Raw genomic sequence first — 27,126 nt, forward strand, 5'->3', positions numbered from 1 at the left:
TTTTCTTATAACATATTCATCGCTTGGTACGTGAAATTTCAAAGTAACACTCTTTTTTGTTTTGTTCTTTGGTTTTAAAATGGCTTTGAAATGTTAGTGAAGTGGTATTTAGCTTTCCCTTAAAAAAAAAATTTATGTTTAGAGAAATTATTGAGTGATAACGAACAAATGAAAATAAATTGGGTGAACATAATTTGGGTACGGCCTTTGGAGTAGGCAATGAGATTTAGATATTCATGTGTTTACTATCACATGGGTATTAGCACTAAGAAATTATTCTTATTCTCAACTTTCATTGCGTTTATTAACACATCAGGAATCAAAACGTATGTAAATTTTATATTAAAATCCACAATTTAATACCTAAAAACCCAGAAATTAGATTAATTAAAGATATTCTCTATCTCATTTTGACCTTTCCTTAGTGTAACTTGCATCCCTTTCTTCTTCAAAGTGAAAAAGAAAGAAAAGGATTATAAATATAAAAAAAGCCTCGTAGCAACTTGGTGGATGTATAGCTAAGAGGTGAATCTCATAGTCCTTGTATTTGTGTACATTTAACTATTTGTTCTCTCTATAGACTATAATTATATGTCTCACTTACCTTCATTCCTATTCATGTGTGGCTATTATTAAATTTCCCATTCAGTGAATGCGCTTGAAATCACAAGGCCAATTGATGCCATTGCTACTGGTTTGCTGATTCAATGAACCAAGAACATAACATTAACTGAAGTCAGTCTTGTATTCTGCAAACATCTGATATCTAGGATTATCTCCATTGTTTATTGTCTGGTCCAATCAAAATCATGGACATTTCTCTTCTTCTCTTTATAGTGGACAATACAAATTGGCCAGAACGTTTTTTTCCCTTATCCAATCTTTTTTGATTCCCTCCACCTTTGCTCACATGTAATGCTCCAAATCCACTTCTCCAATGTCACTGAGAAAAAAGAACCAAACTCTTATTCAGTCACTTGGGTTAATTTTATCATATTCTCCTCGAAACACATCTCGATGATAATGCTTCAATAACTTATTACTTTTACTTTGCATCGAGAATCTAATAACCTGCAAACAACTTCTTTTTTATTTTTATTTTTTATTTTCTATATCTTTGTAATTTGGCACACCTGATCATATACAGCACATGAGCGATTTTAATATCTAATGTGAAAGTTTGCATCTTTATTAAGATCTATGGAGAAGAAGATCTATATGTGCAACAAAATTTGGGTCACAATCTTTGGAAAGATCTTGTACATGAGAATTGGTCGGATTTGAGACAAGCATTACATGGTTTAGTCAAAAGGGTTACATAATCCCACATTGCAAAATTAGGTCCAGCAATCTGCCTATCAAGCTAAGTTTGGACTTCTCAATGGCATACCAAAGAAAAATTTGCAGGGATGTGCCCCACAATTGAAGAAGATAGGGGAAACATTGTGGATGCCAATTGGACATGGATTGGCCTTTGTGAACTGTGTCCCATACCATGTGGTCTTGCTAGTTGAGCTTCTCTGCCCAACATTATCTAATTGTTACTTTTCTTCTTTCTCTGATATTATATTTCCTTCCAGCATGATGGAAAGTTCCCCAGTCTAGGGCAAGGGACCACTTCCTTAACCCTATTTATGGATCTTGTTTCCTGTCTGTTTGATTGAGAGAGTTCAATATTCATCTTCATGTAGATGATAGTGACTTTCCAGATTCCGTAACAACTAGATAATTTTAACACTAGGGTTTCGAGTGGAGACATATGATCCTCAAGCATATAAAATTTCTGGTTCAAAAGCAACCAAATGAAAGCAGAGATGAACTGCACTTACAACTCATCACAGGGCTTGTATTATTTGCAGACAACATAACAAAAGAAGGGAGCTTTATGTGAATTCAGGTAATTATGGCAGGGCACATGGGAAGAGATTCTCATACTAATTTGTGTTAATGGCATTGGAAACTTAATTATCATATACTATTGTGAGGACCATATGGACTCATTATGATAGTTGCTGAGATCTCATGACAATATAACTTTAATTATTTGGAAAAATCTTCCTGACATTCTTTACAAAATTATCAACATGATCGTCATTGATCTGTGTGATTATTACTTTGTTTCTGAAATCTTTTCCAAAATTCATTTTTAATATTGTAATTAACTAAAGCTGTTCCATGAAGCCGTCCTAGCTAGATGATAAAACCAGACCTGCCAAGATTAGGCAACATACAAATTGCAGTTAGAAAACGATAAGTTAAATTCATGCCAACTAGTTTGTTGTTGTTGACCCCAAAAAGACGAATTTAGAATCTTTCCATGTTGGCTGTTGCAATTCAGGCCTCTCTCTCTTAATGTTTGGTTTAGGATGTCTTTTTGGTGTGATGCTTGTTGAGCACATCATTTAGGAACAACTTTTATTTCATTGGCAAGCCAGGCATGAAATGATTATCTTTAATTATATATTGTAAAGTTACTTGAGTATGGCCACAATATTCATTTGTAAGACTGGTTGGCCATAGCTGGTATTGTTTAGCAGTTGGCTCTAGTGACTTTGTGATTATGATCGTGATGATATAAACTAATATACATTATTGGTTCAATCTCTAATAGCTTCTAAATTGATATTGAAATTAGTTTGCAAGAGGTTTTGTGTTCAATCCTCTCATTCCCCACTTTTTTCTTGGTTTGCAGGGTGCATCGTAGGGGTTGCGCTTATATACGATTGTCTCTTTTGGTATGGATAGCCGCTGCAAAAGGGTGAGGCAGGGTGTAAACTTGATATAACATTGTTGACTCATTGTTTAGTGGCTTAAATTTTGGGGGATTAGTGTTGTTGGTCTACTGAACGACATGGTCATTGCTTGGACTCCACATAAAATCACAGCATGCTAATTATGCTAATTAACCCCAAAAAAAAGAACTTTGTTGGATGAATCATGCTAATTAACAACTTGCATGTGAACCATTTAGATTTTATATCGGTATCACAGTGCAATCTCAACCATCTAATGACTGATACGTAAAAGTCTGTCAATTTAAGTTATATGTGTATATTATATCAGGACAGGACAGGATGGTGACAAGAGGAAGAGGGCCCAGCTAGGCTTTTGTTATGTGCTGAAAGCATGCGCGTAGAGAATGTAATAAAGGAAAAGTGAAAAGAATACAAATGGAATCTGTATGGGAAAATTCTTGAATAGAATATTTGCAGCTCTCCTATTGAAGTTTGAAGCAACCCATGAGGAAAATACAACATGATTCTTTTATTATTATTGGTTACTTAGTTGCTTTACATCAAATAACCTTAATTAAGCGTTAAAGCACTCTGTGCTGCTGAACTTTTGCAGGTGTGGTCCAAGTCCTGAAAGTTAGGCTTTCATTTTTAGCTTTATAGCTTTTGTCGAGTGCCAAAGTACTAACCAAGAACATGAACATGGTTTTGTTCTCTTATTAAAGTACAGAATTGCAAAACCTATTGGTCTCGTCTCTGTAATTTGAATTACCCAAGCATTAATTGAATCTTGATCTAAAACATGATAAATAGTTGACTTAAGATCATCATTCTGTCCCAATGGAAAACAGCCTTAACTTGCATATTAAAGGACTCAGGTTCGAATCCCATGATATCTTAGTTGTGCACGTGTGTGTGAGATTCTTGTCCGTGTAATTTAGACTATCACTTGTACTTTAAAAAAAAAAAGAATCTCCCTCTCCAACTTGACATTTTTAGCATGTAGAAAAAATAGTTGAAACTCACTCCAACCATGTTATATCCTCTGTAGAATATAACATTTGTCTCTCATGCTATTATTTTTGGTTGTTTGACTTTGTGATGTTATTTTATTATTTTATTATAATTTTTCAATTAATGTGCCTAAAAAGTAATAATCCAATGGAAATATTTTTTCTCACAATTTTAATTCAAGGTGTGTCATCATCATCCTTCTCAACACTTGACACATGTCTATGAGCCCAGCCATAACTTTTTGCTTTGTATTTGTGGAACCATTGGTATGCTCATGGACACATGTCAAGTGTTGAGAAGGGTGATGATGGTACACCTTGGGTTAAAGTGGTGAGCAAAAAGTAATATTTTAATTTGACATGTCGGGTGGAATGCAAAACTCTATTATATGTCAAATTATCACATAAGCCTACGAATTCAAATTTAATATTTGATATTTGACATCTCCCTTGTAGATAAGGTGTATAGCTACATCAATTAAAAAGTGTCAATAAATCATAAAATAAAAGAAAATATTAAATTAATTTTAATCGATGAGCTTATCTGCCATATAAGGTGATATGAGAATGTGATATACAAATGTGATAAGGGGAGCATTACATAATACTATTTTTAGTACACCTAGGGCTCGTTTAGTACACCGTATTAAATTCTAGATATAAGTAAATAGTCCATGTCAATTATTTGGTGTCAACTTGTATTATGTAATTACCTAACTATTTTAAACAGTTTTGGCTTTTAACATTCTCCATACCTGACTAACTAATACAACACACACACCACGGTTTAGATAATACATGCTTAATTATAAGGCTAGGAAAAAAAGAACACACATTTCATGTGAAAAATCAGACACTATTTTTATCTTCTTCTTCCTAGGGTTCTTCTATGCTACCTTCTCTAATGGTTATTCTCTTCATTGTTCTCTAGGTATCCATCTCTCTCTCATACTCTCTCCAATATGCTTCTCCTCTTCACTCTTCATCTTCTTCAGAGGCTATTTGGTGATTGTTTGTGGAAAACACAAATCAATAATTTGTGTGTGGTGGTTTTTTTGTTTGAATTTCGACACCCAAGTTTGCAGCTTTGCTTAGTGTTGAAATTCATTCTTTTCCATTTATGTTGTCTCGATTCAAAGCTCAACCAAACAAGTTTGGTTCTCAATCCTATTTTAATTTTTAAATTGATGGGTCAATATAATTGGCTTTCAATTCAAAGCTCAGCCAGATTCCAGATTGTTTATATATTAATTTTTTGATCAAAATCCCATATTCCAAATTTCACTTGGGAGGTTTTGCATCAATGATGTGGTGGCATGGCGAGGAAGACAACGAAGGAAGTAGATAGAGGGAAGAGAGAATCGAGAGAGAGGTTTCTTGTTTTAGTATTAGGCAGCTGTTGGATGTATCTAATGGCTAAAATGATTTGTCAATAATTTGGCCCCAAAAAAAAAAAACAATTGTGATATGAATCTTACAAAAAAAATTAGTGTTATTTGAATTTTCAATTTCCACTTAAATTATTAAAGATTTTTTTTTAAAAAATAGTATGATCTGATGTTATCCAACAGAGCTCCAAACACATTAGAACTTAGTCAGACTATTTATCCGGAACAACATCAAACGCCTTATAATATTATGGATAAACAATTAGAACTCTCCGAAATAAATTAATACTATTCGACATAAATTAGTCAGTACTGTCCGACGTACCAAACGAGTCCTAAGTAAAATTTTGGAAGTAAAATTTGGTGATCGGTGTAGTTTGATTAAATTGTTGGGTGCATTTATAAGCCTTCTTTTTGTTTTGGGCCCAAGCATTTGGAAGCCGTAAAGAGTTAAAAGAGGCCCTTTTTCAGTCCAAAAAAGAAAGGCTTTGAGTTTGCAAGCCAAAAACCCTCTCAACCGTCAAAGCGGCCTCTCCGACTAATTCTGATGAAATTGCGCAGTCGTTGAGTTCCCCGCGTCGCCGTCGACCCTCTTGAGCCGCCGTTGAGTTGCATTGGTGCCATCTGCTGGTGAGTTTCAGATTTCATGGAAATTTTCCATTTTACATGATTAATTTGTATAATATTTTTTTTATTTTGTTGTGCAAATTCTGATATGGATGTTTCCGTACAAACTTGTAATTTTTTTCGTCGGTGCAAATTCTGAGTTTCCTTCGTTTTCTCTTTCAATGGAAACAGTTTGATGATATGTGCAGTTCCCATATTTTTCTTTTTCTTTCTTTTTCGTTCAAATCATAATACTTTGAACGAAAGCTCATGTTTTGTTTTTGCAAATTTTGATATGCGCAGCTCCTACCGCCTAGCGATTTTTCGAACATTGCTTTTTACTTTGCTTTTCGTTTGAATCTGTTTCAGGTTTTTCTTTCTTTGCTTAATTGGTGTTTACAGGACTGCACTAAAGTACTTCTGTTCAATAGTATAACCCAGTTGAGACCGACGTACCAAAAGGAGCCTGAATCACAATCTTCATCCGAAGCTCAGATTAGCGCCTAGGATTTCAGATTATTAACTCTAATGGACCCTAGATACACAGGAGAGATATTGAAGTAAGTCTTTTCAATTGATTTTTTTGTATCAATATTAGTTACATGTTTTTGTAATTTTGTTTGTTTTATTTTCTGTATATAGGCATTTGGAGAAGCAAAGTGAGCTCCTTAAGGAAGCCAAAATATCAATGTCTGAAGAATTGCATCAGTTGAAGGTAGTCCCTTAATTCCTCAGTTAGTTTTATGATCATGTGCTGAGTCTAAAATTAAAATTAAAATATGCACGTATGTTCAGATGGGAAAGTATGATGTACAATCTGCAGATGCTAGATGGTATTGATATACTGTGGTACTGAAGATTCTAGATGTACAATTTGCAGGTAGAAGAAGAAATGCTGATGCGCAAGTTCTATGAGATCATGTCAGCTCATGGTAAAGTTAAAAAGGTCAGTTCTTTCTCAGTTCTATCTTTTCGTGGTTTCGTTTACATGATTGCCTGGATTTGGACCAACTATTTTAAATTTTCTGAATTTTCTGAATTGTTCATCTATTTTATTTTACTCTCTTCATAAGGGAACCAATAGTAAGGCTGTAAAAGGGATATCATGAGCATATCCATAAATTATTTTTGAAATTCGTAATGGTTGGCAATGCTGGTGATAGCCTGTAGTTACACAGTGTTGCTTGGAGAGTGGTCACATTTTGATTTTGAGTGGATTTCTTACATATCAAAGAGGAACGCAATAAAATTTTAGGGACTCAGAAATAACTGATATAAACCAAATATATCAGCAACCTTTGATGTCTGGCTAGCGGCAACCTTGTGGTGTATAATCAACCTCTGACAAATTCGTGATTGCAATTGTGGTGGAGAAAAACCAGTAGTTCTTTTTGTTTATTTTTGCTTTTGGTATTTGAACACATAGTTTGTTGTTTAGTCAGCATGTAAGGTTCAAGTTGCTTTTTGCCTGTTTTACCTCTTCCTTGAGTAAGTGAATGCTGTTGTTTTAGTCTTGGCAGTTACTTTGATTTATGCATTTCTTTTTTGCCTGTTGGTTTGTCTGATCTCTGTGCATTTTTGCAGAATGAAGATCCCAGTAAAGTTTCAGATGATGGTGAAATTGGAAACTCCACTGCAATAGTCACTACTACTAACAATGAAGAATGCAGATGACTTGCAAGTTCTGTTTTCACATTCCCAGGTGACTGTAAATATGCCGCACCTCCCTTTACTACTTAAGCAAAGTTTTGATTGATCAAATTGTCGTGGAGAGCGAATGGGACGAGTCAGATCCCACATTGAGGGTTCAAGATCCAAAAATTTACATCACGCTCAGATGATTCTGGTTTCTGTATCTGTACAGTGCACATTGTACACTCTCTTGCTTAAATCAATTGTCTTAGAGACTAATGATTGATAAAATCCCTAATGATAAATATAATCTCTTCCTTTTTTTTTTCTGCTGCACCAATTTTGTTCAATTTGTCAGGCCCACTTATAGCAGCATCAGTGACCTTATAATTGATTTTTTTTTTGTTGTGCCACATAAGTTTTCATTAAGCTCTTCCAGCTTCTTAGTATGCTTTGGTTTATCCTTGGTTGATCACCTCAATAATTTCAGAAGTGGTCAAACCATATCAGTGATTAGGTTCTGTTAGTGCTTCTAACAATGAACACATAAGCTGCATCTCTGATTATAGCAAGAAGAGGGTTACATATCAAGGATTACAAGTCAAAAGAGTCTGCCTATTGTGCATAGAGACCAGATGACTACTGTGAACTAAATAATTTTTCTTCAAATCCAGACTGCTAAATTGTGCATAGATACCAGATGACTACTGTGAACTAAATAATTTTTCTTCAAATCCAGACTGCTAAACTAGTATCAAAATCCAAGGGTTACAAAATTACAAGGTCACCTTAGAATCAGATTTCCTAAAATTCAAGTCCTATCGTGGAAAAGCAGCCAACAGTCTGAGTGAGTTGCCCCTCCTAATGCATTCATGTGAGAACAAAACGACACTGAAGATAACCTGCAATTAAAAAACAATCCTCCATATAAGCAAGCTTGCAAAAGAGGAAAATCACAAACCATTCAACAAGGAAAAGTCTTACTTGGGTCGTTGTTGATTAACATGGCAGTCCCACCAAAACTGCAAGTCCCTCCATTCCTCTTGTTCTTCTGCCAGTAGCTATTGAAGGCATAGGAGGCATGGGCTACAACAGAATCAGGACTGTAACAGTTGCCATCCGGCATAATCGCATTGCAATCGGCACCACCATCTCCGCAAGCATAGTCCATCGCCGCCTGCAGAGTGTCTGCAGGAACAGTAGGCTTAGCCACACACCACAGCTTGTTATGCACCACTCCCACTTGAGGGGCTGGGGCCCCTGCATCATGTCTTGGGTTACATGGGGGCAATGTGAAAGGAGAAGGTGGAGGGGCTTGATCAGCAAAAGGAGGGTTTTCTGGGGCTGAAGAGAAAGACATTGAGGGTGGAGAGGCTATTTGGGTTTCTGGGGAAGGCATTTTTGGTGATGGTGGTGAGGCTACTTGGGCTTTTGGGGAAGGCATTTGTGGTGATGGTGGTGAGGCTATTTGGGGTTGTGGGGAAGACACTTGGAGTGGTGGAGAGACTATTTGGGGTTGTGGGGGATGAGGTTTCTTGGCTACATTGGCAGGAACAGAGAAACCAATAGAAGAGTGAAGTGGGGGTTCAGAGATTTTTGGTAGTGGGGTTGGTCTTGCTGGAAATGGGTCTACAGGTCTGGAATCCATGAAAGAAGAGAGCTTTCTGCTCCAGGGTTTTCTCTCTTCTGGGTTGCTGAGTATGACATTGATCTTGGTGAGGTCCAAAAATCCAAGCTTTTTAAGGGATTCTGAGTGAAAAGACACCAACTTCATGGTTTCATCAGGTAAAGGTGAGAACTTTGGAGGTGGGTTCACAGAGTAGGTTGTGTTTGTACCTCGGAGAAACTCTAGCAGAGGCCTTACAAATTTCTCAGCTACATCCTCTCTATAGAAACCAGAGTTTTGGTTTAAACAGCTGGAAGAGAAAGCAGCTGAGACTTTGATATCTTTCTCAAGACCCCACCTTGTAAGAGAGTGATAAATGTTCTTGAGTGCTGGTAGGACCAAACCCAAGTTGTGCTCTTGCTCTTTCAGGCACAGAACAGTGTTGCCGACGACAATGGTGGTTATGGGAGTGGCAGGGTAGTGAGCCAGAACATGGGTTCTGAGAAAACTTTCAGCCATTAAAACTGAGCTTGATATCTCAGTGATCTCTCCGGCATTTACAGAAACAGCTAGAGGACGGCCGGAGTGAATTGATTCTTGAAGTACCCCAGGGACTGTGTCATAGAGGTTGATGAGTTGAACAGATTCTTCCCCTTCACCTGCAGAGAAATAAAAACCAAGAATGAGGCCTTTGTTGTAGGACAGCAAAAGAAGAAGAGAAAGAGAAAGAACACCCCAAATGGCAGTGACAAGTAACAACTTTGACATTAACAAAAAAAATGGGACATTTATTTGAACTGGTTGAAGCTTTGCTTACCAGTTACACCCAAAGCAAAGAGGAAAAGAAGGTGAAAGATGAACCACACCATCTTCAGCATTGGTGTTGCAGAGACGAAGAATCTGTGAGCAGTGCCTTGAACTCTCTCTCTCTCTCTCGCTCTCTCTCTCTGTGTATATGTGTGTAGTGAAAGACTTGAGTTTTCCCCTACATGACTTGTTCTAGTGGTAAAAACTAGAACAAAGAAAAAGTGGTATCTTTTAGAGAAAGACCAACCTGTCCAATAAAAAGCATAAAAAGCAAAACAAAAAAATGGCAAGAAGCTGTCGAGCAGCAGAGTATCCAATACCAATACATTGCCTAGGGAAGTAGGAACGAAGCAGAACCAAAATTACATAGGAGGGGCCTTTTTGTCCTTCCATTGGGACGCGTGGAAGAAGAAAAAAAGGTGGTGTGGGGAGTGTGAATAGTGACAAAGCCCAGGAATCCAAGACCAACAGAGATGTCTCTCTCCACTGTGCAGCATTAGTAGTTCTCTGTTTTGCTTGAACAAAGAAGAGGAGAAGAATTGCACACGCATTCTTTGTGTTGAAAAATTTGAACGTATGACAATGCATAATTGACTTGAAATTTTTCCCCGTGTAGATAAGTTTTTCTCCCACAAAAGACTTGTGACCAAATAGAGAAAATGTTAATTAGACTGAATGCAAACGGCCCAGCATTTTTGGACATTGGAATTCCTTTGCAGTCACGAGTCAAGAGTGGCCGTTTTCTTTGTAAGGTCAGTGGGACCACTAGGCATAAGAAAGGCACAGGTCCAGTGGGGCCCAACAGTAAAGGACAAAAAAGTATTGGATATCTGGGACCCGCTTGAAAAGTGAACTGACAGCTTGGGGGCCAAGCAAATATCAGACGATAGAGACAAGGGGAGGAGAGGAAACCTGTTTTATTCTCTCTCTTTTTTCACTTTGCCAAAAAAAAAAGAGAGACCAAGAGTTGATTTTGAATTAAACAAGATAACATAGCTGATCACTGTCAAAATAAGAAGATTGCAATATGGTGGTGTTTAAAGGGTGTGAATGTAAAATTTAATCTACGATTTAGATAGCTAATCATAGAGTAAAGTGCATTTTTGGTCACTGTCGTTAACGAAAAATGACTTTGAAATAAAGTGATTTTGTGTGCCTACCTACCTCTACCACCACCTTGTACACAATGTGCGCAACCAAAAGTCAATAGCCATCCAAGCCTTTATGGTTTCTCGGGGAACCATTTATTTAGAGCTATTCCCCAAGTGTCGAAGATGCTGTGGCTCATCCTTCGCATATGAGATGAGGTTCTAGGTTTGATTCAATTATTCAAATAACTATTTCTTTTTCTTTTTATTAAAATTTTAATTAAAAAAAAGTTTGGGCCTCTGTTAAAATAGGACTTGGGTCGTAAAAAAGAAACTTGGGTCATGGGTATGGGCCAAACGAAACTGGGTTTTGGACCTCTAGCTCTTCTTTGGAGTTAAAAAATAAGACCACAGATTATGTGGTGCAAATTGCAGAAACTATTGTACCTGATATAATTCCGGACCCCGCAAGGAAAATCATTAGGGTTGTGACCTAAATCATCAAGGTAATAATGCGCACCTAAAAATACAAAAAAACGAAAGATGATATTGGGACAGACTTGACGTGTGTGTTTAGACTTTCCTTAATGATTAACGTTTGGTGTTTTGTTTTGTTGTTAATGGGAAATTATTGCCTCTCTGCCAATTCACCTTTAATCTTCTGATTGCATGGACATGAAGCAAAGCTAGATCCTTGACTTGGCCTATCAGATTAGAACCCTCTACACTCACTCTACTGCCTCATTTTTAAACCCTAGGTAGGAGGATAGGGCTTTTCGCTTGCCCTTAATCCTTAATTAGTAACGTTGTATTTGTTTAAAGAATATTCTAATTCCTTCTTGGAAATGCTCTTGTTTATGATTATTATTATTATTATTAAATTAAGTCCATAACCACAAGCTTAATATTTTGCTTCCAACACACACTGTAGGACCCAAGTGCCAAAGAAATCCACACTACTTTGCTTGCCTCCACCACATTCTCTGCCTCTAATTATTGATTTCTTTTGTTTGGTAATGCTGTCACAACGACAATATAATTTTTATAATAAAGAATTATAAAATAATTATATATATATATAAATAAATAAAATAAATAAAAAGACTACAGTAAACCTTTTCAATGATTTAAAGGGTGTCATTAGAGGTTCCATGATTAACTATTAACAATAAACTATGGCTAAAGACTAATTTTTAAGACAGATAAACTCAAACACCAAGTAGAATTGTCGGTCAATAGGATCTCATAGCAACTGAAAGAGCCAATCAATTGGTAAATTTGGCCTGTTTTGCAAACATAAAAATATAATTAAGAACTGTCCCTTTGGCCTCTTTCTTTCTTATTGTATCTGTTTACACTCTGTCCGAATCAAAATCTACCATCCCCAAAACATTCATATGCTCTGAGATGGTGACATCTTGTGCGTTTTCACTTGTTGGAGGATCATGTTCTTTCTTTATCAAAAGATATATTACAGGGAGTAGAAAAACAAAAGTTTATGGATACGTGTCGAATGTCAAAATGTTATTTACTCGTAAGCAAAAATAATTCATTACATGTAAGAAGCGATGTAATTTTTTTCTATTTTTATTAGATGATGTAGTAACTCACCTAGTGTGAGAGAGTTGAAAAGAATATTGGGAGAAAAGATAGATTTTTAAGCATCCTAAACATATTATCTGTCATGTTTTGTGGAGAATACATTAATCTAAACCGTTGAATCCACGTCGGCATATAAATGGTGTAGCTTGTCAAATATTAAAAATATATTTTTTTTTTTTTGGTGAAATTAAAAATATTATTTAAGCACATGCAATCCATAACCTTAAATCTTAAATCAATCATTTACATTAAAAGTGTGTCCAAGGATCATGTCCAAGAAACAACAAGACAGAAGAAGGGAGTTGAGAAATTCTAAAGCACTGTTAGAGATTAGGACGTATGAACATTGACAAGGAACTTACAAGAAAGTTTTATTTTATTTTATTTTTAATTCAACAACCGCTACTTACTTACTGGTCTCATATGAACATTGTCCTAAAAATAAATACCACTAGAAAAGAAAAAGGGACAAAAGATGTAAAGTAATAAAGCATATGCTCTTGGGCGTGTGCATGTCTCCCCCCCTCCCCCCACAATAAAAGAGAGACGCATACAAAGATAGGGTCGGTGGATCAATCTATCAGAGAAAGAAACTAAGAAAGCACAAACCAACAAAACGTTAACTTAGCCCATTTCGCTTTGTCCCAAAATGACATTTTAGCCTCATCTCCCAAACCCTAAATTAGAATAACCATAAGTGCTCAAGTTTGCTTCAAATTTTGTACACCCTCTAGAATATAAATGATTACAATATCTGTCTATACGCAAGATATATTCTTCTCTTAAGATATGTAGTGAGGTGAAATAATTTATTGCTTTGTATTTTTTTATATTTCTTGACCGGGCGTTGATTTTCCCATTCCTCTTTTGTTCATTTATGTTCTCTGTTTGTTGTAAATTGTATACTTTCACTTACACTTCATTATTGGAAATTGTATGTTATAGTAAGAAAGAATTAAAAAAACAAAAATGAGTATAAGTGGACAAACAGAGAGTGGGAAAATCAGCACAATTATTGTGATTTCTTTGAGATTTACTCGATATCAACCTTCAAAAGAGGAAAAATGTTTGATTTCCACTAGTATTGATCCGGAATTGAAAGAAAGAAAGAGCAAGAAGGTCATTGAACTCTAATTAGCCTTTAAAATCCCGAATTAAGTCAAATTTAAATCAAATAAACCCTAATAAAGTTACTTGTCTACTAACCAAAAATAGTGACGGCCATTGACATCAAAATTATATATTGAAATATCCCTCTATCTATCCATGAATTCGAGTGTTGATATGATCTACACCGGCCACAGTTTCAACATAAGAAAATAGAATGCCGAGAAAAACTTATAGCAAGAGCACGCACAAACCTTATAGTTATATTGTCGAGAACCCAAATGTGATCGTGTCTAAGTTGACCAATACCCATCAACCAATAACCTAGAACAAGAGACAATATTCCATGAAAGTGCCACTTGGGGGTTGTTCTATGGACCACATTTTGTGGCATTTGCAGTCGCATTGTAGGAGATCTGTGGACTTAAAGGTAGTAAAAGTAAGGGGAGACTCAGGATCCAACGGCACCAAGTGGGAAACATTAATGGAATTTGTGCCTTGCCCCCTTGGGCCTCGGCCTCAACGAAAGGTGAATAACAATTATAAAATAAAAATAAAATAAAAAAATAAAAGGACAACAAAAGACATGAACGTGGTCCTTTTTAAATCAGCACAACATGGTTATCATCGTCCATTTATTTGACTGCAACAACCAGCAAAGTAGATTCTCATTCGTTCCTTACCAGTCACCACACCTAATAAGCCCCCTCCCCCCCCACCGCACTGTAAAATAAATACCTAATCAAGAATAATAGTTTGATATTGTAGGTAAGCATGAAATGTTGAGATCCCAACTGAAGTGGCAATATTCTTATTTTGAAAATCACTGTGAAATCCTCAGATTTCATGCCACTTAGTAACTAAAATTAACTATTACTCTTCATGCCTCTAGTGTTGGGGGTTCTTGATGAAAAAACTCTTTCGCATGTTTAGAAAATTAATTTGTTTTTAGATTTAAAGAGTAAGATAAAGTTTCGATTTAAGAGTCGGGAGGCAAATTAAAATCTTGTATCTCCATCTCTCAACTCTCATTTGCTTGGCTCCTCGCTATCAATGAGAGTTTGATGCTTGTTAGTTGGGTTAGCTTCTTTTATTTGGAATTTGACAAATATCAAAGTCCCATTTATTGCGAAGATGAGCTTCTCCTCAATTTTAAAGAGCTAAAAATAATACTGTTTTAATTATAGTTGAATTTGATTTGCATCATGACATGACCATAACATAGTTCTAAACTAAGTTAAGAAAGTGAATTAGTTTTATAATATGTGGGTTACCTATTATTTTAAAATAACCCCAGTAATAAAATAATTATGTATATTTTACACGTTAAGTTTCTTTAAATATAAATCAATAAGAAAAAAATAAAAAAAGGGAATGCGGCTACTGCTGAGGTCAGCGGCTACTTGGGCATCCGCATCCCAGATCTTGCAGCCAAAGGAAGCTTCCCCACTCACTCACTCAACTCACCCCCTTTCTCTCTCCTCCTCCATCTCCTCCATTTTCTCTCTTTCTCTCTTTCTCTCTCCTATTTCAATTTCTGTCTTTCCAATCCAACCAAAACAACACAAAAACAAATTCCTAAACCCAACAACAAAACCCAACAGCGAAAGAAGAAGAAGATGATGAATTGGGTTTTTCTGAAACAAAAGCAAAACCAGAAAACAACACCCACCCATTAAAATTCAACATGAAATTGAGAGCTCCTGATCATCATCTTCGTCATCATCACTCAGCCCTCTTCTTCTCCATTTTTCTATCACTCTCCCTCTCCCTAACTCCACTCCATGCAGTCACTGCATTTCACAGACGAATTTTGCACCAGCCTCTGTTTCCAGACAATTCATCTCCTCCGCCGGAGATCGAGTCGCCGCCGATTCCACCGCCCCCGCCGCCGGATGTCTCAAGTGTTCCAACCGACCAGCCTTTCTTCCATGAATTGCCATCTGGGTCAACCCCAGATCAGCCCCAATCCCCTCCGCCACCGTCAAACACCACCGTTCCGATCCCACAAGCATCGCAGCCGACCAAGGGAACCAAAAGAGTCGCCATTGCCGCCTCCGTCGGAATTGTCACTCTCGGCATGCTCTCTGCCCTTGCCTTCTTCCTCTACCGCCACCGAGTCAAGCACCCGTCCGAGTCTGAGAAACTCGTCAATGGCGGAGGACCCGATTCCCAGAGATTCGCAGACGACCCGAGAATCCCACCCTCCAGCTTCCTCTACATTGGCACAGTCGAGCCCAGCCGTACGTCGACGACCAGCAGCGAAGCCGTGAGTGGACCCACAACAGCCGAATTGAACCGGTCGCCGTACCATAGGCTCAACTCGGTCAAAAGATCGGATCGGTATCGGCCGAGTCCCGAGTTGCAGCCGCTGCCTCCTCTGTCCAAGCCTCCCCAGAACCTCAACTCGCCTTCTCCCGTGTCGTCTTCCGACGAAGAGAGCCATGAAACCGCGTTTCATTCGCCGAACTGCTCTTCTATCAGCTATGACGACAGCTACTACACGCCGAGGCAAGGCAGTGTCAATGGAGGCGCCAATTGTGCTCCGATTCATGTGGCAAATTCAATTCCCCATTCCAAAAGAACTTCTCCAAAATCGCGCCTTTCGGTTTCTTCTACCACAAGGAACCAGGTTGCTCCGCCACCACCGCCGCCTCCGCCGCCACCACCGCCACCGCCGCCACCAATGCCAATTCAGACGCAAGCCAGCGATGCGCAACAAAGAGCTCCATCTTATTCTCATAAGAAGCCGAAATTCTCTTCCCCTCCGCCACCGCCACCAAATTTAGCACGGGTATCTAGAGCTCCCGTTCCACCTCCGCCGCCACCTCCACCGTCTCGACCGCCGATATTGAGACAGCAGGAAGTTGGGGATTCGGAGAGAGTTAAAACGGTTTCTGCAATGTCAGCAAAGACACAATCATCCTATGCATCAATACCAATAGGGTCTTTTGAAAATGGGACTAGAAAAACTGCTGAGCCAGTTGCTGATGAGAGTTTGGTGTCTTCGGAGAGTTTTGAAGCTGATGATGCTGGAGGGGCAAAGCCCAAGTTGAAGCCTCTGCACTGGGATAAGGTTCGGGCAACCTCGGACCGAGCCACAGTATGGGACCAGCTGAAATCAAGCTCATTCCAGTGAGTAGTTTCGGTTCAGTTGGCATTGCTGCATATTGTTTAGTTTTTGTTGTTTTTAGGCTCTGGTATGCAAATTCTGATTTTGGTGATGTATTGGTTTCTCTGTAGATTAAATGAAGACATGATGGAGACTCTTTTTGGCTGCAATTCGGCGAATTCGGTCCCGAAAGCGAAAGAGCCTATTAGAAGATCAGTTCTACCTCCTGTTGAACAAGAAAACAGGGTTTTGGATCCAAAGAAGTCACAGAACATAGCTATACTATTGAGAGCACTGAATGTAGCAAGAGATGAGGTCACTGATTCTCTTTTAGATGGTAAGTGATTTCTTCTTCTTTCCCTTTTAGGATGAGTAATTAGCTCCTTCATTCTCCTTGGTGATAAAGAAATTTCAACAAATTCAGTTAATATTTTACTCAATTTACTGAAAACATAGCAATGTCTACCAAGAACAGCTAACCATGTGTCTGTAGATTCACTTTCCATTGTTCCTGACTCATAAAACTCATAGATATTGTAAGTTCTATTTTGTGTGGATATCGTGAATTCTTAAAGCATTTCAAAATAATGAATTAAATAAGTTTCTAGTAACACAAATTATTTTGAGGTACGCACTATATTTTAAGCCAATTTTTGGGAAAGAGAATAAGGAGATGGAGGAGGATTTCAAAAACAGAAGTCGGAGTTAAAAGTTTAAGTGAGAAGAAGGCATTATTGTTACTTGAATAAGAGTAAAAGCAGTTTAACAAGTTACCCTATAAGATCGGATAAGAGTAATCCTTGAAAGCAGCAAAAGGGTAGTCATACCCTAAAGCCATAAGACCAAGTTACTAGCATCAGGCATCATTAGTGGGCTCACTGTTGATTGGTTCCAAATCCTACCATTAACCATTCATCATCATAGGGCTCCAGCTTCTGATTCTTTTTTTATCCTCGAAGTTGACATTTAATAAACCAGTAATTTTTCCAACAAAGTTTTTTCAATTCCCTACAACCTCCCTTGTGAGATATAATCTGTTGTCTTAAGAGTTTTGCATTGGAAGCAATAGGTTCATGCATCCATGTGTAATCTTTGTCAACAGGAATACATTGCCCTGTTGGATGAAAGCGTTCAATACTTTGAAGTTTTATCCTATATTTTAACTGCAAAAGCAATAATTACTGCCACTGATGTTTAAACTAGCCTGTAGTGCTACCAATGGCTTTCTTAAAGGTATCTGGGTGCGAGTGAGTCTTGGTTTACTTATAATTATAGCCTCATAGAATTTAGATTGACGTGTGACATTCAATTTGTACAAGCAGCTTAACCCATTATGTATCACATTCAGATAAACATGGTCAATCTTTGAAACATTCCTATTCATTAGAACTCAAAATACAATTATACAAGCACACATAAAAGCTATATCCAGATGTCACCTTTTGCATGAGTCACAGGTGGATAGTAATCCAACAAATAATTTTTTTTTCTTCTCATTTATCCTTGCATATTCACCCCGTGAAAGTTCCATTACGTGATGTCAACATATAGCAGTTACTACAGGCTGTAAGAGTTTGTTAACTTTCTCTCTCCCCTCCCATGTTTCGATGGTATTATTTACATTTGCTGCATCTTGTGCATTATGTGCTTGTACATAACAGGTAACCCAGAAGGCTTGGGCGCCGAGCTGTTGGAAACTCTGGTAAAGATGGCTCCAACAAAGGAAGAAGAAATTAAACTTCGAGACTACCAGGGTGACGTCTCAAAATTAGGGACTGCTGAACGCTTTTTGAAGGCAGTGCTTGATATCCCATTTGCCTTTAAGAGAGTTGAAGCAATGCTATACAGAGCTAACTTTAATACAGAAGTGAAGTACTTGAGGAAGTCTTTTCAAACGCTGGAGGTATTTTTTCTGAAATTGACAATTATTGCTTTCTTGATTACTTAATTCCATGAACATTGACGTAAAAACTCACACCCAAGATCTTGCCATTCTTCAGGAAGCAAGCGAAGAACTAAAGAACAGTCGATTATTCCTTAAACTCCTCGAAGCTGTTCTCAGGACAGGGAACCGAATGAATGTTGGGACCAACCGTGGTGATGCTAAATCTTTTAAACTTGATACACTATTAAAACTAGTAGACATAAAGGGAACAGATGGAAAGACCACATTGCTCCATTTTGTGGTCCAAGAGATTATAAGATCTGAAGGTTCAGTGGTTGACTCCACAAATGAGAATGCCAAAAAAATGCCCATCAATACGAAGGAAGATGATTTCAAAAAACAAGGATTGCAAATTGTGGCAGGGCTGGGCAGAGACCTCAGCAACGTAAAAAATGCAGCAGGAATGGACTCGGATGTCCTAAGTGGCTATGTGTCGAAGCTTGAAATGGGGCTTGAGAAGGTCAAACTGGTTTTACAATATGAGAAACCAGATATGCAAGGGAAATTCTTCAACTCGATGAAGATATTTCTAAAAGAGGCGGAGGAGGAAATTCTTAGGATCAAGGCTGATGAAAGAAAGGCATTATATATGGTGAAAGAGGTCACCGAGTATTTTCATGGGGATACAGCAAAGGAGGAAGCCCATCCTTTCAGAATCTTCATGATCGTGAGAGATTTTCTAAACGTTTTGGACCAAGTGTGCAAGGAAGTGGGGAGGATGCAGGATAGAACATTGGTGGGCTCTGCTAGATCATTTCGGATAGCTGCAACTGCTTCTCTACCAGTTCTCAACAGGTATAATGTGAGACAAGATAACAGTTCAGATGATGAAAGCTTGTCACCGTGAAGTTTGTGTATATGAAGCACATGAACCTTTTAGGAGGATACGTAAATTATTAGGTGGATACTACCACGGCCGTCGATGATACGTCCAATTGAAGAAGCAGCAGGACAGCACCCGTATATTGGTTTTGTTTGTTACAAGCACGTCAAAGGAGTAGAAGAATGCAGAAGGGAAGGCACTTTTGAAAGTCTTCCAATATAAAGAAGATCCCATTCCACATAGAGAGAGTTCCAGCCAGTTACCCAGGGGAAGCAACAGATTTTGTATGAGAATCGGGTATGCATAGTCCAACAAGTTAAATATTGAATAATATTTAGAAGAGCATATGCTATGGGAAGGATCATCCAACTAAAAGAAAAGGCATCAAATGAGAACATGTACAACAGATGAAAAAAGGAAAAGAAAAGTTACAAATATTTAGATTTTTTGTTTTTTGTTTTGGGTTTTTTCTGCTCCAACACATATGCGATAGATAGGCTTAGGTTTCTTCATCTAGATCCAGAGTCCCACACATTTTGAAGGAAGCATAATGTTTTGATGTCGGTGGTCATGATGTTGGTTGGGGTCTGCATTTATTTGATAAATTATAAAATCAACAATAAGTAGCTATTCTTCAGCATTGTTGTCTTCTTTAATTCTTTTCCCTACCCCACTTGGATAATATGTCAAATCTATTTGAAGAAATGAGCAAGGAGAAGAGACATATTGTCAAAGTTCAGATATTTAAGGACAACCCAAGTTCGATCACTACTTAAACATAAGCCCACTTTAAGAAAAGCAAACAAAGACTAACCATCAATGTAAACACCTTTAGGCTTTATGAAAGCCAAATAAATCTAGAAATCAATGGCGCAAAATTTTCAATCTTAGATGGCTTTATGTTCCATTTTTATCGCGCATGGGGAACGTAAATGGTTAGGGATGACAAAACAATATTATTCCTATGATATACAAGATTTTCCCCTGATGATGAGCTCGTGACTGTAAATATGCTGCTCTTATATTTATCCATTTGATTGCCAAGGAGAATGGTAAGCTACAAAAGTGACCTATAATAAATGGAAAATGCTCGGAGAGAACATTGATTTTCAAGACTGAAAAGACTAATAAATATGGTTGTTCAAGATTTAAGTTCTTAGATATAACTTTTACTTTCCCAAATATACTTAAAACTAAACATGATCCTTTTTTTTTTTCTAGAACCAAAATACACATTGAAGTCTTTATATTTGTGAGTTAACTAGGATTCCGGAATTTCTTGAACAGACAGGAAGTGATTCTTTGCTTGTTATAAATTACAGATTGAGATACAAAGGAACACTGGTTTAATCAATACAAATGTACTCTGCGATTCTCTTTGTTGTCAAAATCTTCTTCACCAACATTTTCCACCTAATCTCGTCTTTCTTACTCTGTTTCTTAATTCTCTCCTTAAAATTCCTGAAATGAAATTTTTTCCCAGAGTGAGTGAAAAAGTTCAGAACCTAGTGTAAGAGTAAGACATAGCATGCAGTCTAAAACAAAACAAAACCATTCAGAACGTCAACCATCAAACCTATATAGACAACTGGCCTATGATATCTCCTACTTAAATCAATAAAGCAGTGTATTCCATGCCTCTGTTAGCTAAATTTGTCGAGAGTACAAAATCTCACGTCAGGAACTTTAAGCTTTGCGACACAATACATAAGGTCTTAGACCTTTCCACCCATTGTCAACTGGTTTGAGGAGTTGAATGCTCTTAATTCTACATGGTACTAAAACAGACAATCCACGTAGGCCCAAATCTGAGCCACACATGATCCACGTCACTAAATATAAGTTGTCTACGTGTTTGGCTCAAGTCCTACAGCACATTAGGGGGCTTGTTGCCTTTCCACCCATTGCCAATTGGTTTTGGGTTGGACGCTCTAACCTCAAGTCTGCAACGGTTATTGAAACTAAATGGGAAAAGGATGGGGGCTTATAGCTCTAGGGATTAGAGCACTTACTCTCACACCCATGGCAGGAGTTCGACCATTGTGTCCCCCTCCCCATAATCAAAAGAAATAAAAAGGAAAAAAAAACAAAGAAAGATTAGTAGGCACACCTGCACAAAGGAACCCTGCAAGTATGGGAATTAGCACAAAGGCGGGAGTGTAACTCCAGCAGCTGCCACATCCTCTTGCAATGAATGCAACCACCAGGGACTCTCAACTTACAACCAGCAAAATGACGAACCAGCAATTCCAGTCCTTTACAGGCTACATACTTACAAGGAGCCTGGTTCTCTTTAAAGTCCTTATCAGATGGTCCAATTGTTTGACAACCATCTTTGTATATATGAACAAGAGCCTCCATTGCCTCATATAATAGCAAATATATTTTCCTCTCATTTACTTTTTTGATCCTCTCCTTTTGCCTCTGAAAAAGAATTCAAACATGAATGAACTTTAGCATGACTTTCCATGGTGCTACATAAAGATACAGAAAACAGAAGAAGAAGCCAATCAGATCCCTTACATTATCTTCTTCAATCATGGACTCCACGAGCTCCTTTTCTAGTGCAGGGTGACTCTTCTTCATCACTTTCCATCCTGTAGTTGTACAAACAGTTTTAAAGTTCTTCAGGATCATACGGTGACAAATGAGGCTAAGTCGAGGGGCATCACACAGTAATGCCAATTGAAATATGTCAACTACATTCTCTTTGGTAAGCAAGCCATGCTCCAGCTTCTTCTCACACTCTTGCTTCAACTGAGGAACCAAGTAGACATGAGAAAGCACTAACAAGTGCACGACAAACTCCTCCATTTCCCTTTTTTCATAACTAAACAGGAAACACCAGTAACAATCAGTACACAAAGTATTGTTCCAACTTGGAATTGCAACAAATTTCAAAACTTGTGTCAATAACATCCTTTAATGGATTAAGTGTCACTGCTAGTTTGAAAATGGAGAAATGTTCTAATATTCTAGTAGTATTGTTCAAGTTTTATTGGTCTTGGTATTGTTCAGCTACTAGCTAGAACCTGTTAAAAGATGAAGTTTCACATCCTCTCCTACGTTCAGGTATGAAGTCTCACTTAATGGCCAATTCCTAGGCATCACATTAACTCCAAGAAATTCAGTAAAAGAGAAGCACCCATGGGGGAAAAATCATTACCAGGAAGAATACAAGAATCGAATAAAAACTCGAACTGCATCATGTGGAACTCCAAGAATTGAGATTGATCGTTGACGACGAAACCGGCTTGATTGCTTCAACAAGCCTTTCATTGCAGGAGAAGCCATGCCCTGTAAGAATAGCATCCAAATACAATGTTAGCATGCCTAATATCAACTCCATTGTCATATCTTACTGACAAGCAACAATGTCAATCTGGAAAGCAATGTCTACTTACAATTAGTTTGACTGTGTTTACAAGTTTCATATGATACGACTACATCATTTTGTGGTAAAGCAATTTATAAATAAGTGACTTACAAAATCATCTATTAAACCCTGAATAGTTTGGCCTTTCTCTCCAACAACACATCTATTATCAAATTAAGGCTCTAGGAGGACTGCAACAGAATTTAGAGAAGATCACTTCACATATCTTAATCGATGTTGAATAACTAAACTTACAAGAATGTTAGCATGGGCATAGATAATGCCACCATCATCAGTATTAACAGAAACATCTGCTCTATAACCTTCGTCAAAGAGGCGCTCCCATGAATCTTTTGTTGCTGTAGAAACACAGCTGTACCCCCTTTGTGGTGATCCATCAATTGATAACCCCTTATGAAAATTGTTTGTCACAGGACCAGGCCATGGAGGAATCGTTCGGGAAACTTCCTTGGAAACTGGGGCAGATCCCTCATGAATGGTGTCTACCTTACACATTAGTGTCTAAGCTCGGGTTCTGCAGAAGTATGATAACCAGTTTAAGAGATATATCTAAGATCAAAAGGATTCAATATGCATAATTAATTGCATATTTATAAACTATTTTACAGAGGTGGTATCTTTTTTTCCCCTTTTGGTGAGAGTATTTATCAATTTTGTATTAGAGAATTACCATAAGAAATGGCCTGTTTCTGAGATTAGGTCAGTTAAGGCATTGTTTTCAAGGAGGAAAGCAAGGGTACCAGTGGATCAAAGGTTTTGAGGTTCTAACGTAATACATAACCCACGAAACTAAGCATATAAGAACCAGATCATCTTTTGCTAAAAAGTAAACACAATACAAATAGATCCAACAGCACAATAAGATCTCTCCCATATACAATGGAGAGTGCAGGACCTTTTGGATGTCTTCTAGAAAAGACATCCGGCCGCAAAGAACCAATCAAACAATCAACAACAATATTCAAGTGCCCAAGAAGGGGCAATTCAACTTGCCTAATGCAAGTCAATTCTTGGATCTGATAGATCCAACAAAAGTTTAATTATGCAAGTGGACAAAAATAATGAAGCCACCACCATTCATATACAATCTAAAGACAACCCTCTCTCTCACTTTCTTTAATACAATAGTGAATATCAAAGTTTCCTCTTTTTGTATTCAAAAATTTCAAAACAACCCACCTATTATCATCAAGTTCTTTTTTTTTTTTTTTTTTTTTTGAGCTCAAGAAGATCACAACCCAATAACCCATAAACCCATTTCTTTCCAGTCATTCAATTTAATTCTCAGAAGAACAAAAGAAAATACAAAAAACAAAAATACCACATACCCTTTTGAAAAGATGGATTTTAGGAAGCAGAGCAGTGGAAGAATCACTTTCCCAACGACGATGTCGTTTCCTCTGAGAAGCGTCACCCAAAGAACCAAGCCCTTTTGTTTGATTTTTTCCTCCTCTTTGGGTGTTCTTCCTCTCACTCTCTGTTTTTCTCCCTCTGTGTTGAGAGGGAGGCTGGGACTTGGGCACGACACGTGAGATTTCTGCAACATCCCAAGCTCCTATATATAAGAATGGAGGGCCTCCTCTTTCTCTCTCTCTCTCTCTCTTCCTCTCTTTGTCTAACTGTCAGCTCAGTCTTCCTCATTGCACCCCAAAAATATCGGGCGGTGAGAGACTCCCCGAAACGCGGCCGTTTTTGGGCATTTGCTGAATCACTTACACCTCAGGTCAGGAGGACCGTGCATTTTTCCAGTCTGCTTTAGGCGCCTCCCGCGTTTTGCCCTTCAACGTTCCCAACTGCTTTAACTGTCATTATCAAAACAGGGGAAAGACAAAGATGTTTTGTTTTGCATAAAAAAAATCTGCATTGCTCAACTATTTTGGATAAATACAGCTCCTCGTGATTTTTTGGGTACTAATAAATCAAACAATTTTTTTTAATTTTGTCGAAGGGAAAAAAAAGTTGGCATGAAATAAATATATATTAGTTGGTTGGTGGTGAAGATCTGTCTTCCGTCATAACATATGTGCATGCATGGGATGGATGCCAATTTGGCAATTGAATAAAAGTGGACGATAGAGACGTGCCTCATTATCAACCACACGACAAGGACACGTCTCATTTTCCACCGTTAGTTTTATGTGTACAATTACAAATTCGAAACCTCATAATAGGTTAGGTATGAAAGAAAATGAAGTTAACTACAAATTACAATCATGATGATTTGGTCTAGTTGCATAAAATTTCTACCATAATCTCTGTTTTGTTGGTCGTTTACAAAAAGGAATAATACTAAGGAGACCGCATATAAAGACCATCTTAAAAAGGATCGGCTCCATGAGGCAACCGGCTCTGGAAGTCAAACTATTTTTCGAACCCCAACCCATATATATTATCCTAAGCCCAATAACTATTAAACCCAAATTAAAGCTCTAATTCACATGATTATATGAGCCCAACTCAATAGGCTCAACACTTTTACAAGAATTCTACAGTGAGGGCCTTATATATGGCCCTTAAGTGAGGCCATATCTCTTAATAGTTGGATCAAATTAGTTAGTTATTGGATCAAATTGGTTAGCCTGATCCAACGGCTAGAAAATAAGACATCACCTAAGAACCATATATAAGACCCACACTATAGAATGACTCAACCACTTATTGAAGCTATAGCGCAAGAACTCAAATACCAAATAACATAAAAGAAAATACAATAGTGAAACTATCCTAACATAAGTTCAGCCTAAGAGAAGGAATAAAAAAAAACAAACCAACCAATGTGATTCTGATTCTCTCTGTTAGATGATTAGGAGGGTCATAATCACTTGTGGGGAAAAGCACTTCCACGTGTTTCTCTATAGAAGTGATTATTTGCCTATCTAGAATCAATTCTAAACGAGTCCTTGCTTTCCAATTTTCTTTTTATTGTTACATATGTTTTAGTTTACAGTTTTTAAATTTAGCAAGCTATTGTTGAAATAATGAACTTATGAGAGGCCTCCGCGGGAAACCGTTGGACGACTACACTCAAACCAATATGGGCTGAGAACCCATTTTTAGGCCCAATAGTTTGGGACGGTGGTTAGCTGTAGTTGGGCTTTTCCATTGTTTGTTCAAGCCTTTGCCATTGGGCTATGCTTCCTGAAAATATAATATATTATTTTAAATTGTTTTTTGTTTTAATCTTTTGTTGAACTATTTGTGGACTTGATTTTTTTTTTTTTTTTTCTGAAAATGAAAGAAAATTATAAAGAGGATCCACGTTGGATCCCTATATTATGGACATCAAACTTGACTTTACAAGTTACAAAAAAAGAAGAAGGAAGATTCGTAAACCAAATGACTGTATTCCGATACGAATGCCCGAAGTTGGCCAAAACGTCAGCTACCATATTTGCTTAACGGAAAGTATTTTGGAAGTTTGGTGCCAATACTTGTGAGCAGAGATTTCGTATATCAACAAGAAGTGAGAATAAACGAGCGCCAAGGAGGAGAAGAGTCTTTGTTGAGAAGAAACTTGAAATGTATTTATTAATGAGGGCCAGAGCCAGATATTGCAGTTTCATTGAGAAAATGATTTTGGGCCTGCAGGTGAGGCTTACTGCAAAAAGCACTTTCGTGAAAGTTGCATACCTCAGGAAGCATATAGATGGAGAGAGGGACAACATAACATGTGGCATGCAAAGCTATTTCCCTCTTTTAAGGTGTAAAGAGGCAACAACAATCTCATACAAGGAGCGAAAATCATGATGGAGTTTTTACCAAATGCAATCCCAAGCATGAGAGTTGCATACTCAAAGGGGCATGGCTTCAACTTCCGCCTTCATGAGTATCATGTACTCATGTAACAGGCATCGAAATCTTATGCTTACCACATATGGATGAAATCTCATACTCATTTCTATATATGTAATCCGCAAACAAAACCGGCCTTTAGAGCTTTTTGTATAAAGTTTTTCGTTCTTAAACGTCGCATTACTAACTAAAGTATCATATGGTGTTTGATGGATGCTACACGCAGGGGCCAACCCTAAAAGTGTGCAAGTGGTGCACCGCACAGCATGACCAACCAAACAGCATTATCATACTTTACTATTAAACTATGCTATGTCTTCATGAAAAATAGTTGTGTTCATTAGTTTCATTGTTCTATATACAGTATTTTCATGTCAAATGATAGAGAGAAAATCTCAATTTAAATTTCGCATAGGACTCTCAAAATCTCAGAACCAACCTTGGTTACATGGTTGTCCCTTTTGACCATGAAAATG

General features: G+C 37.6%; 4 protein-coding genes across 6 annotated transcripts; 2 read left to right on the plus strand and 2 right to left on the minus strand.

Annotated features, from left to right (window-relative positions):
* Positions 1-5,595: 5,595 nt before the first annotated feature.
* On the plus strand, positions 5,596-7,707 carry LOC110745501 (uncharacterized). Of its 3 annotated transcripts, none has more exons than XM_021945605.2 (5): positions 5,596-5,763; positions 6,109-6,299; positions 6,382-6,454; positions 6,620-6,685; positions 7,324-7,707. In XM_021945605.2, the coding sequence occupies exons 2-5, from the start codon at positions 6,268-6,270 to the stop codon at positions 7,411-7,413; spliced, it is 261 nt and encodes an 86-aa protein (XP_021801297.1). In that variant the 5' UTR covers positions 5,596-5,763; positions 6,109-6,267; the 3' UTR covers positions 7,414-7,707. The 3 variants fall into 3 exon arrangements, with proteins under 3 accessions (XP_021801297.1, XP_021801299.1, XP_021801298.1); XM_021945607.2 differs by having other exon boundaries at positions 6,171-6,299; XM_021945606.2 differs by having other exon boundaries at positions 5,597-5,763; positions 6,142-6,299.
* A 203-nt stretch (positions 7,708-7,910) lies between these two features.
* Positions 7,911-9,992, minus strand: LOC110745500 (O-Glycosyl hydrolases family 17 protein). The gene is made up of 3 exons (XM_021945604.2): positions 9,795-9,992; positions 8,356-9,636; positions 7,911-8,273 (listed from the first exon to the last, which is right to left on the minus strand). The coding sequence occupies exons 1-3, from the start codon at positions 9,853-9,855 to the stop codon at positions 8,242-8,244; spliced, it is 1,374 nt and encodes a 457-aa protein (XP_021801296.2). The 5' UTR covers positions 9,856-9,992; the 3' UTR covers positions 7,911-8,241.
* A 5,003-nt stretch (positions 9,993-14,995) lies between these two features.
* Positions 14,996-20,101, plus strand: FH6 (formin homolog 6). The gene is made up of 4 exons (XM_088254212.1): positions 14,996-16,716; positions 16,825-17,030; positions 18,355-18,596; positions 18,694-20,101. The coding sequence occupies exons 1-4, from the start codon at positions 15,269-15,271 to the stop codon at positions 19,483-19,485; spliced, it is 2,688 nt and encodes an 895-aa protein (XP_088110338.1). The 5' UTR covers positions 14,996-15,268; the 3' UTR covers positions 19,486-20,101.
* Positions 20,102-20,736: 635 nt separating this feature from the next.
* BT4 (BTB and TAZ domain protein 4) lies at positions 20,737-24,554 on the minus strand. The gene is made up of 6 exons (XM_021945603.2): positions 24,187-24,554; positions 23,093-23,372; positions 22,628-22,758; positions 21,985-22,291; positions 21,572-21,885; positions 20,737-20,922 (listed from the first exon to the last, which is right to left on the minus strand). The coding sequence occupies exons 2-6, from the start codon at positions 23,351-23,353 to the stop codon at positions 20,808-20,810; spliced, it is 1,128 nt and encodes a 375-aa protein (XP_021801295.2). The 5' UTR covers positions 23,354-23,372; positions 24,187-24,554; the 3' UTR covers positions 20,737-20,807.
* Positions 24,555-27,126: the final 2,572 nt, after the last annotated feature.

The sequence above is a fragment of the Prunus avium genome, chromosome 6 (genome assembly GCF_965620075.1).
Source record: "Prunus avium chromosome 6, drPruAviu1.hap1.1, whole genome shotgun sequence".
NCBI lineage: Eukaryota > Viridiplantae > Streptophyta > Magnoliopsida > Rosales > Rosaceae > Prunus > Prunus avium.

Excerpts from the sequence above, each read along its gene's own strand:
- LOC110745500 (XM_021945604.2), bottom strand. The coding sequence starts at position 9,855 with ATGCTGAAGATGGTGTGGTTCATCTTTCACCTTCTTTTCCTCTTTGCT. Across the intron at positions 9,637-9,794 it reads CTTTGCTTTGGGTGTAACTG|GTGAAGGGGAAGAATCTGTT; the intron begins GTAAGCAAAGCT and ends ATTTCTCTGCAG. Across the intron at positions 8,274-8,355 it reads GTTAATCAACAACGACCCAA|GTTATCTTCAGTGTCGTTTT; the intron begins GTAAGACTTTTC and ends TTTTAATTGCAG.
- BT4 (XM_021945603.2), bottom strand. The coding sequence starts at position 23,353 with ATGTGTAAGGTAGACACCATTCATGAGGGATCTGCCCCAGTTTCCAAG. Across the intron at positions 21,886-21,984 it reads CCATGATTGAAGAAGATAAT|AGGCAAAAGGAGAGGATCAA; the intron begins GTAAGGGATCTG and ends ATTCTTTTTCAG. Across the intron at positions 20,923-21,571 it reads TGCAGGGTTCCTTTGTGCAG|GAATTTTAAGGAGAGAATTA; the intron begins GTGTGCCTACTA and ends ATTTCATTTCAG.
- FH6 (XM_088254212.1), top strand. The coding sequence starts at position 15,269 with ATGAAATTGAGAGCTCCTGATCATCATCTTCGTCATCATCACTCAGCC. Across the intron at positions 16,717-16,824 it reads CTGAAATCAAGCTCATTCCA|ATTAAATGAAGACATGATGG; the intron begins GTGAGTAGTTTC and ends GTTTCTCTGTAG. Across the intron at positions 18,597-18,693 it reads AGTCTTTTCAAACGCTGGAG|GAAGCAAGCGAAGAACTAAA; the intron begins GTATTTTTTCTG and ends GCCATTCTTCAG.
- LOC110745501 (XM_021945605.2), top strand. The coding sequence starts at position 6,268 with ATGGACCCTAGATACACAGGAGAGATATTGAA. Across the intron at positions 6,300-6,381 it reads TACACAGGAGAGATATTGAA|GCATTTGGAGAAGCAAAGTG; the intron begins GTAAGTCTTTTC and ends TTCTGTATATAG. Across the intron at positions 6,455-6,619 it reads AAGAATTGCATCAGTTGAAG|GTAGAAGAAGAAATGCTGAT; the intron begins GTAGTCCCTTAA and ends TACAATTTGCAG.